The sequence below is a fragment of the Pristiophorus japonicus genome, chromosome 8 (assembly GCF_044704955.1).
Source record: "Pristiophorus japonicus isolate sPriJap1 chromosome 8, sPriJap1.hap1, whole genome shotgun sequence".
Lineage (NCBI taxonomy): Eukaryota > Metazoa > Chordata > Chondrichthyes > Pristiophoridae > Pristiophorus > Pristiophorus japonicus.
Window position 1 is genome coordinate 20,705,058 of NC_091984.1, and position 10,592 is coordinate 20,715,649.

Consider the following 10,592-nt stretch of genomic DNA (forward strand, 5'->3'; position numbering starts at 1 on the left):
TCGGGGATCCCCGCCTCCTCCGTACGGCAAGATGGTACGCCATGGCGTGTCCGGACGGCCGGCGAGGATGGCAAAGTTGAGAGTGTGCAGGAGCAGCCCGTACAGGAAACCCCTCCGCGCGGAACTGAAAGGCACGGAGGGGATTTCCCCGAGGCGGCTCAAGTTGTGAGGCGCCGGCCCCCGAGGGAGGTTCCGGGATTTGGCGCCAATGAGGAATTCCCTTGTGCATGAATCCCCCAAAAAAAAGTTAGTTTGCAGGTGCAGCAGGTAATTAGGAAGGTGAATGGAATGTTGGCCTTCATTGCGAGAGGGATTGAGTACAAAAGCAGGGAGGTCCTGCTGCAACTGTACAGGGTATTGGTGAGGCTGCACCTAGAGTACTGCGTGCAGTTTTGGTCATCTTACTTAAGGAAGGATATACTAGCTTTGGAGGGGGTACAGAGACGTTTCACTAGGCTGATTCCGGAGATGAGTGGGTTACCTTATGATGATAGATTGGGTCTTTATTTGTTGGAGTTCAGAAGGATGAGGGGTGATCTTATAGAAGCATTTAAAATAATGAAAGGGATAGACAAGATAGAGGCAGAAAGGTTGTTTCCACTGGTCGGGGAGACTAGAACTAGGGGGCACAGCCTCAAAATATGGGGGAGCCAATTTAAAACCGAGTTGAGAAGGAATTTCTTCTCCCAGAGGGTTGTGAATCTGTGGAATTCTCTGCCCAAGGAAGCAGTTGAGGCTAGCTCATTGAATGTATTCAAATCACAGATAGATAGATTTTTAACCAATAAGGGAATTAAGGGTTATGGGGAGCGGGCGGGTAAGTGGAGCTGAGTCCATGGCCAGATCAGCCATGATCTTGTTGAGTGGCGGAGCAGGCTCGAGGGGCTAGATGGCCTACTCCTGCTCCTAATACTTATGTTCTTATGTTCTTATGTTCTATCATTACAGCCCTGTAGACCATAAGCTTGCTGCCTGATTTGAGGGCCTGGTCCTCGAATACTCTCTTCCTCAGGTGACCGAAGGCGGCACTGGCACACTGGAGGCAGAGTTGGACCTCATCGTCAATGTCTGCACTTGCTGATAGTAGGCTCCAGAGGAATGGAAATTGGTCCACGTTGTCCAGGGCCGTGCCGTGGTCGAACCATCTGATCAATATACATATCTCCATTCCACCTGTGCGTAGCTCAGGGATGCCAGCATACAGACTTCCTTGAAGCCTTCCGATGACCTGTCAGGCAGGATTGTTAGTACACCGCGAGCATCATGGCAACTTGTGACTCTGCTCTCTGAGGCTGACCTCAGGGTAGGCCTTTGTCGGGATGTCCATTCCAAAGTTCAAATTCAAGTAATATTTCAAGTTTTCCCTCAGGGTTAATCAGTACCTTTAACCTTTCCTGACTCGACTATAGACAGGATCAATTTAGCCATAATGTTTTTAATTAGTTGGGTCTAATAAAACCAGAAATATTTGCCTGTGCTGAATTTAGGCCCATATTGGGGGCTAATTTTACACAGTAGCATTTTCTTGTTTTCTTCCCATTTCCCTTTAATATTTATCTTCTTTCAATAGTTATCCAGTTTCATCTTAAATGGCATAATCCATTAACATAATTACTACTTGTGGCAAAGCATTCCATCTTCTGACAACTCCTTACATGTACAAGTTTCTTACGATTCTTCCCCTTTCAGTACTTATCTTGTAAACATGGCTTCATGTCTCATTTATCTGTCATTGGAAATAATTCATCTATGTTTACCTTGTCTGCCCCTTTTATCATTTTGAATACTTCTGTCAAATCCCCCTTCCAGTCTGCTAAGTTGGAGAGAATACAGCGCGAGTGGCTCTCGCCTTTTCTCATAACTCATCTTTGGCATCCTCCTAGTAAATCTGCACTGCTATCTTTCCAAGGCCTTCCTCCTGAAGTGAGCAACTCAAAACTACACACATTAGTCGAGTTACAACTAACCATAGTTCTGTACAGAACTAACAATAAACTAACAATAATTTGCAATTACATTAAAAAAAAGACTTGCATTTATGGAGAGCCTTTGATGACCTCAGGATGTCCTAATTGTCTTACAGCTAACTAATACCCTTCTGAAGTATAGTCACTGTTGTAATGCAGGATATACGGCAGACAATTTGTGCACAGCAAACTCCCTCAAACAGTAATGTGATAATGACCAGATAATCTGTTTTAGTGATGTTGGTTGAGCGACAAATATTGGCCAGGACACCGGGGATAACTCCCTTGCTCTTATTCGAATAGTGCCATGGGATCTTTTACGTCCACCTGAGAGAGCAGACGGGGCCTCAATTTAACGTCTCATCCGAAAGACGACACCTCTGAAAGTGCAGCACTCCCTCAGTACTGCACTGGAGTGTCAGCCTAGATTTTTGTGCTCAAGTCTGGAATGGTACTTGAGCCCACCACCTACTCACTCAGATATAGTGCCTTTAGTGTAGTAAAACATTCCAAGGCTCGCAAAAGACCAGCTGATCCATTGAGCCTGTGCTCTGTTGGTGTGATGCAAGTTACACACACCTAACTGAAGGCACGGCTGCCAATGGTGGAGCGATGCAAATCGGGGATGTGAAAGAGACCAGAATTGGAGGAGCGCAGAGATCTCGGAAGGTTATAGGGCTGGACGAGATTACAGAGAAAGGGAGAGTGAGCGAGGCCAATGGAGGGATTTGGAAACAAGGATGAGAAATTTTAAATTTTAAACTACATCTACCACGTGCTGCCCTGCACCACAATGGAAATTTTCCTGTGTCTTTACCACAACCTGTGTAATTTTTAGTCGGATTATTCGATAAAAGTAAAGGCATATGGAAAGGGAAGCGCTCCATCGGATCAGGAGTGATGTGTTTGCCTACGGTGCCCACGCAACACGGCAATGGGACGTCCCGATTGGCTGCCCAGCATGTAAGGCCTGCTTTAGGTTTGGGGGTAGGGGTGGGAAGGGGGCCAGTGCGGTAGCAGGTCGGAAGACCTTTGTGAGGCCCAAATTCATTGTTGCCAACCGTCCAGGATTGTCCTGGAGTCTCCAGGAATTGCCCCAAGCAACCCAGGGGAAACATCATAGGGACATTTAAAAATATATATTTTTTTTGGGGGGACACTTTTTATTATTAGTTATAAAAATATTGGAGATGGGGTAATGATGATTGTGTGACTGGGCGGTGCAGGGGATGGTGGTGGGAGGTCATGTGATGAAATCTCCGGGAATACATCCAATCAGAGTTGGTAACCCTACTCAGAGGAGCGACCTCCAGGGGCTCCTTCAAAGACCACAGGTTGGGCCTCCCAATGCCTGGGGAAAGTGGAACAGGCATGCACTGTGCTCATTTATCCCTGACAGTTACAATCGGCACCCTACAGCAGGTGCAGGACCCTGATTTTCATGTTTAAATAACTTCCCGTCTGTTTTGGGTGTGAGTCACTGGGCATTCATTTAAAGGTCCGCCTGAAACTTGGCATTTGGGGGCACAATGTTCTCCACCAGATCTTCAACTGCCAGTCTCCTTATTGGCGAGAAGCGGGTGGCCAGCAGTTGAAAGTCTCCCCCCTCCCTCCTATAATCTCTAAATCTAATTTAATCGAGCAGAACACGGCAAGGAGTAAACGTTGGGATGAGATATTAAACCGAGGCCCAGTCTGCCCTCTCAGATGGATAGAAAAGATTCTATGGCACTAATTGAAGAGCAGGAGAGTTGTCCTGGTGTCTATTTATCTCTCAACCAACACCACTAAAAGCAGATTACCTGGTGATTTATCTCATTGTTTGTGGGAGCTTGCTGTGCACGAATTAGTCGCCGTGTTTTCCTTCATTACAACAGTGACTACACTTCAAAAATATTTAATTAGTTGTAATGCGCTTTGGGAGATCCTGGGGTCATGAAAGGCGCTATATAAATAAATGCAAGTTATTTCTTTCTTTTTTAAACTTGACAAAAATTGACAATAGGAACTGGCTATAGACAACATTCTAAGTTCTGCTGCCTGGATAACAATGTTCTTATATTAGCCTGTTTTAAAAGCTATGTAAACCATGGACTCCTTTATATATATTGCGTCTAGATAAGGACAATATAGGAACACAGGAACAGGAGGAGGCCATTCAGCCCCTTGAGCTTGTTCTACCATTCAATTAGTTCATGGTTGATCTGGTGAGCAAAATCAGCTGACAAAAATATAATCAGGGTTCAATTGTTAGTTGAATTTATATATCGTTGCCAATGCAATTTTATTCAATTAAACTTGAATGTAATATTCTGGCAACAATGAAGATTTTTATTGACAACGTAAAGCCTAAAGATTATGGGGCCGAAATTCGGTGGTTGCTGCCAGCCGATGGCACAAACGGCTTGGTGCCTGTGTTCAGCGATGTCACCGCCTGCTGCAAACTTCGGTTGAGTTTTTGCAGCAGCGCAAAGAGATACCGCCTCACCTTCTACCGCCAGGGAAATCGTAACATCAGTACACGTGCAACGCCCCGCTAGCGCCAGTTACGCGATCTTCGGATTTTGTGTCTCACTTACCGGCTGGCAAGGAACCCGCCACAAAAAGTTGGTGCTCACAACTCACGGTTACGATGCTGAGGCAGTATATAACGGGAGTAGCGACCGGGGCACAGAGGTCGGGTTAAGTGCTACGTATTCTCCTAGCAGAGTGCGTGGTGTTGGCCTGCTGCGGCTGCTGAGTACTACCACTTAGGATCCATTGACGAGTACCATCTCGCTCTTACCTTGGGTAACTTGATGGGGCAGTGTTGGCACATCACGTCGTGCTGTGGCAACTACTTTGAAGACGCCGGCTACACAGACGGAATATGACCAATGTAGGACCAGGTCTGAGGAGAGGCCGCAGACATCGGGGCAGGAGGCCTTAACCCACTCCTCCCCCCCCTCCCCCCCCCCCCACGGGTTTACCATGCGCATTCTTCGTACGGTGATATGTCTGAGAAGCAGTGCATAAAAAGGCTGCAGTTCCGCAGGGACATAGTCACCGAGCTCTGCCACCTCCTGCAGACAGACCAGGCAGCTGAAATCGGCACCAGGACCTCAGCTAAACTTCTATACTACCAGCTCCTTCCAGTCTCCTGTCGGCAACATATGCAGCATCTCACAGTTTACAGTACCTTGCTGCATTCGCCAGATGACCAACGCTCTCTACAGCCGACGAATGGATTATATCAAGTTCAACATGTCCAGGCAGAGCCAGGATCAGCGCCCTTGTGGCTTGGCCAGGGTAACGGGCTTCCCGATGGTTCAGGGGGCCATTGATCGTACACATGTGGCATTGCGGGTCACGCCCCACAATGAAGTGGTGTTTCGGAATCACAAGAGGTTCCACTCGCTCAACGTTCAGCTGGTCGGCGATCACAGGCAGACGACCCTCGCTGTCAATGCACACTATCCTGGCAGCTGCCACGATGCCTTCATCCTGCAGGAGAGCAGTGCGCCCCAACTGCTCCAGCCACCACATGAAGGGCGTGGCTGGCTGAGCGGCGACAAAGGCTTTGGTCTTGCCACCTGGCCGATGACTCCCCTCTGTAACCCCACCACCCCTGCCGAGCAGCGCTACAACCACAGCCATGCCACAACCAGAACCAGAACAGAGCAAACGATCGGGGTTCTGAAGCAGCGTTTCCGCTGCCTTGAGCGCTCTGAAGGGGCATTTCAGTACTCCCCTGAGAGAGTGTCCATGTTCACCGTTGTGTGCTGCATGCTGCACAACCTGGACATCACGGGGGGCCAGCCATTACCACCAGGGATGCCAGCTGCACCTCAGGAGGACAGTGAGGAGGAAGACGAGAAGCTTCAGCCATGGAGGAGGCAGCCTGACACTGTTGCCGCTGCGAGAGATGCTCATCAGAGACTCATCGCGCAGCGATTCCAGTAAATGACGCAACACCGGCCGAGTGACCAGCCTATTCACCTGGCGATCAACTGAAGACATCGTGCCCCACCTTCCAACCCTCTGTGTATATAAATCGCAACACAAGAATGTAAAGTCGCAAATTCAACATTATTAATGTAAACAAGAGTGTGCCGTAAAGAAGCACAACACAGAGCCATCATCAGCAGCAAATTATGAATGAAACAAAACTCCTGAAAACATAATCACCCTGAGGCAAATGCAACTATATACATGCATTAATATTCCAATAAGGTCAACATATATGTCCATGATGCTATCATTGGTTAGTGAGACTTCTGTTTCCCCCCCCCCGCCCCACCCTCCCACACCGACTGCTCATCCTTAATGAGGTCTCAGTGCCTTCAGCAAGGCTGGGTGAAATTTGCTCTGTCGGTGCCGCAGACACAACTGATGGCCGAGCAGGACATCCCCGACCAGCTCGGGCCCTGGAAGTCCCGACTGCGGACATGCACCACCTCACCATGGACAGCAGCAGTCTTGGCGGCATGGGTTGCAGACAGCGGCAGGTGCAAAGGCGAAGTGGCAGTGGTGGGAGGCAGAATGATGTCTTCCTGAGAGAGGGCATCACGTTCCATCGCAACCGACATGCTGCCACTCCCCCGGGGCAGAGCCTCAGCATCCGGAGCAATCTGGGAGAGCGCAGATTGCTGGCCTGCTTCAGCACCGTTAGCTCTCCGTTGGACTAATGGGGACCCAGACACGATGGCAACAGTCAGTGCTTGCGTGGCATCAAGCTGACTCTGCATCAGAGCAGAGTGAGTCTACATCAGGGCAGAGTGAGTCTACATCAGGGCAGAGTGAGTCTACATCAGGGCAGAGTGAGTCTACATCAGAGCAGAGTGAGTCTACATCAGGGCAGAGTGAGTCTACATCAGGGCAGAGTGAGTCTACATCAGAGCAGAGTGAGTCTACATCAGGGCAGAGTGAGTCTACATCAGAGCAGAGTGAGTCTACATCAGGGCAGAGTGAGTCTACATCAGGGCAGAGTGAGTCTACATCAGGGCAGAGTGAGTCTACATCAGAGCAGAGTGAGTCTACATCAGGGCAGAGTGAGTCTACATCAGGGCAGAGTGAGTCTCCATCAGGGCAGAGTGAGTCTACATCAGGGCAGAGTGAGTCTACATCAGAGCAGAGTGAGTCTACATCAGAGCAGAGTGAGTCTCCATCAGGGCAGAGTGAGTCTACATCAGGGCAGAGTGAGTCTACATCAGAGCAGAGTGAGTCTACATCAGAGCAGAGTGAGTCTACATCAGAGCAGAGTGAGTCTCCATCAGGGCAGAGTGAGTCTACATCAGGGCAGAGTGAGTCTACATCAGAGCAGAGTGAGTCTACATCAGGGCAGAGTGAGTCTACATCAGGGCAGAGTGAGTCTACATCAGAGCAGAGTGAGTCTACATCAGAGCAGAGTGAGTCTACATCAGGGCAGAGTGAGTCTACATCAGGACAGAGCGAGTCTACATCAGGGCAGAGTGAGTCTACATCAGGGTAGAGTGAGTCTCCATCAGGGCAGAGTGAGTTTACATCAGGGCAGAGTGAGTCTACATCAGGGCAGAGTGAGTCTACATCAGGGTAGAGTGAGTCTCCATCAGGGCAGAGTGAGTTTACATCAGGGCAGCGAGTGCATTGATGCCACCATGCACTGATGATGTGACAGAAAGCAAACCTTGCGTGGCTTTGGACTGGTGCTCAATTGCTACTGCCACATCAGCCATAGCCCATGCCATCATGTCTGGGAGCCCATGGTCACTGATGACTTCCAACATCTGTTGGTATCTACCCAGGAGGGGTTCGATGGGCAGCTGAGTCGCAAGTGCAAATGTTGAGGCGGACTTCCCCATCCTCACAGCAAGTGCATTGAGGCTCTCGGGTACCCTTGCCAATGCACCCAACAGATCGCTGTGCATCCGCAATGATTATCTTGTGAAAACCTCCAGCTCGGGGTCCTCATCAAAGTGTTGCTGAGCATCACTCAGGCACACATTCATACTCCAGGGAGCTGGCCCTTGAGCTTCCCCTCCCCCCTGACATTGCTGCAGGCCACTGGGTCCTGGAGCGTCACCCACCTCCAACTCCCCGACCATGCCCTCCTCGACCGAGGTGGTGTCCGCGCTCGTCGATGCCGCTGGCTCCTCAGTAACTGGGAGAGAGGTCTCCTCCGCCTCCTCCTCATCTCCACTCTCGCCGGCACTGGACGGCTCACTGACAGGCTCCTGGGCCTTTGGTTCATCATCTGAAAGTACAAAGCCAGAGAAGAGTGTTTACCCGCAGGGGGAGGGGGCCAGGACTGGGAAAGGCAGTCTCATGGCCCGTGGGGAAGGATTGTGGTGTCAGGGCTAAGTGGTCTGATAGAGGATGCAAAGGTCCTCAACGTACCGTCACTTGTCCCGAGGGGACTCAGCCTCACCCACTGCCGCCACACCCACTTGTGCGTAAAAACGCGCTCCTCCACTGCGCTGAGGGCCTGGAGGTCAGGGTCCCCTCCTCCCGTTCACATTTGTTCACGCCGGTTATGCGACAGCTTGGCCTGCAAGAAGAAACAGAACGTCCGAGTTAGTGTGCTTCTATCCATCTGTCCGAAGTGCCTTGCATAGTTGAGTAGCTGTTACTTCACAGGTCGATGTCACTCGAAATAGCTGCGTGCTCTAGGTGTGGCAATGCTGGCATTTATGGGCCAGCACCTAACAGTTAAGGCGAGGCTACCATCTTCCATATGCATCTGGAGACTGAGGAGGTAACAAGACCAGAGGTGGGTCTCAACAACGGAGCAGGAAAGTTAAGTGCGCATGTAGGCCCAGGGAGTGGCTGAGGCGGCAAATGTAAACTTTGCATCTGTGCTCACCCATGAAGAGCATGGGGTCCGACACATACTGATTGAGGAGAGACTGCACACACTATACATTGTGCTCGGAGCATGGCATGCTAAGGTTCATGTAAAAGATACTGACCCTAATGAAACGCGTCAGGTCGTTGAGCTTTTTCCTGCACTGCGTGGCTGTCCTGGGCGCAGTGTTTCTCGCAGACATGCTCTGTGCAACTTCCCTCCACAATCTTCGGAACGGCTGCGGCTGTGGCCTCCTGCCAGTCTCGCTCCGCAACAATTCACGTCGCCTCTCCACAGGTGTGCATTGATGGCGGCATCGGAGAACCGCTGAGCACACTGACGAACCTTCTGCCATCTTCCCCCTCTCAGTAAGAATGCGTTGGCAGTGACGATAAGTATGAGGCGGTGCCACGTCATATCACCACCACTTGGCGCCAGTATGTATGTTGCGCAGCTACAAATGCTGATTTGTGTCAGGCTTTACCGTCCCACTAACAGCTGTTTAGCACCTCAAGAGTGGCATGCAATGCCTGATTTACAGCTCCAGTCTCTTCCTCAGGCTCTAACACTGAATTTCACGGATGGTGGCGATAATTATCACCAGGCGGTAAAATCACCAACCAAACGGAGTCACCGTCTCTAAATGGGTGATACCGAATTTCCACCCCTACGTATCCTGTACATACAGAAAATCACAAAACATTTGAGCAATGAAATATTCGTAATGAAATTCCCTACATATCATATATCACTGACATTTTTTGACACCTATATCTTATGTAGAGATGGAATGGACATTTAGTGGTTGTAAAACCTTCATGTGAGGAGCCACTTGCAACAATCACACACTTTTGGGGGGACCCTCTGCAAATATTGATTTATTCCTGGGGACCCCTTTCAAATATCGACACATTCTTGGGGACCCCTTTCAAGTGTCAACACATTCTCAGGGACATATTTCAAATATCGACATATTCCAGGGGACCCTTCTGCAAATCAACACATTCCTGGGGATCCCTTTCAAATATTGACACATTCCTGGGGACCCCTTTCAAATATCGACATATTCTCAGAGACCCACTTCAAATACTGACACTCTCTCTCTTTTCCTAACTTTTGAAAGACAGTGTTATCTATCCAAAAGAAAATAGTTCTCTATCAGTGGAAATTTTTTTTTTTTTATTAAGTGTACAGCAATGCAAATAAAGTGCTAAAAATTCAACAAATACAGGAAAAAATTAGAATTCTTGGCACAAGATGGAGAGAAATCCGATGATGGTGTCGACCTCCTGGGAACCTTTCAAGGGCCCTGAGGTTCTGCGGACCCACAATTTGACAACCTATTGCCTATTGTGTACGTGTGGCAGAAGATGATGCTTTAAACTAATGCAATATGTTTTATTTTTGAGGTTTGTGGATAATATTAAAAATAATACAAAAAAGTTTGTCCTTGTAAAATACATTTTCATTACTTTTCCTCACTGCTGTCCATCAATCATCCTTTACGTTGAACAGCACTTCTGTTCTCCCTGACATTGGGAGCATGTTTTATATTAGTACCAATTGAAAGCAACGAGTAAAGTACATTTCATTCCATACTACTGATCGAGGACATTGAAACAGTCCTTTCTGGCAGTGGTGGGTGGCGGGGAACACCGCAGTGGACTGATTGGTGCAATTCAGACTGGCACAGTGCAATTTTCAACACGATTGCAAACTGTAATGTGTGCACCTGTGGATATGCTCACAGGTTTGGGAGCTGTTGCATTGTGAGTGGCTCAGCCAGTCACATGATGTTCACAAGACTCAATAAAACCCCAGTC

The 10,592-nt window shown here is 49.0% G+C and overlaps 1 protein-coding gene across 1 annotated transcript; it reads left to right on the forward strand.

The window, feature by feature from the left end:
- Window positions 1-5,162: 5,162 nt before the first annotated feature.
- Window positions 5,163-5,909, forward strand: LOC139269111 (putative nuclease HARBI1). Its single transcript, XM_070888215.1, has one exon. It carries the CDS (start codon window positions 5,163-5,165, stop codon window positions 5,907-5,909), a length of 747 nt encoding a protein of 248 aa, XP_070744316.1.
- The last annotated feature ends 4,683 nt before the right edge of the window (window positions 5,910-10,592 follow it).

Excerpts from the sequence above, each read along its gene's own strand:
- LOC139269111 (XM_070888215.1), top strand. The coding sequence starts at position 5,163 with ATGACCAACGCTCTCTACAGCCGACGAATGGATTATATCAAGTTCAAC.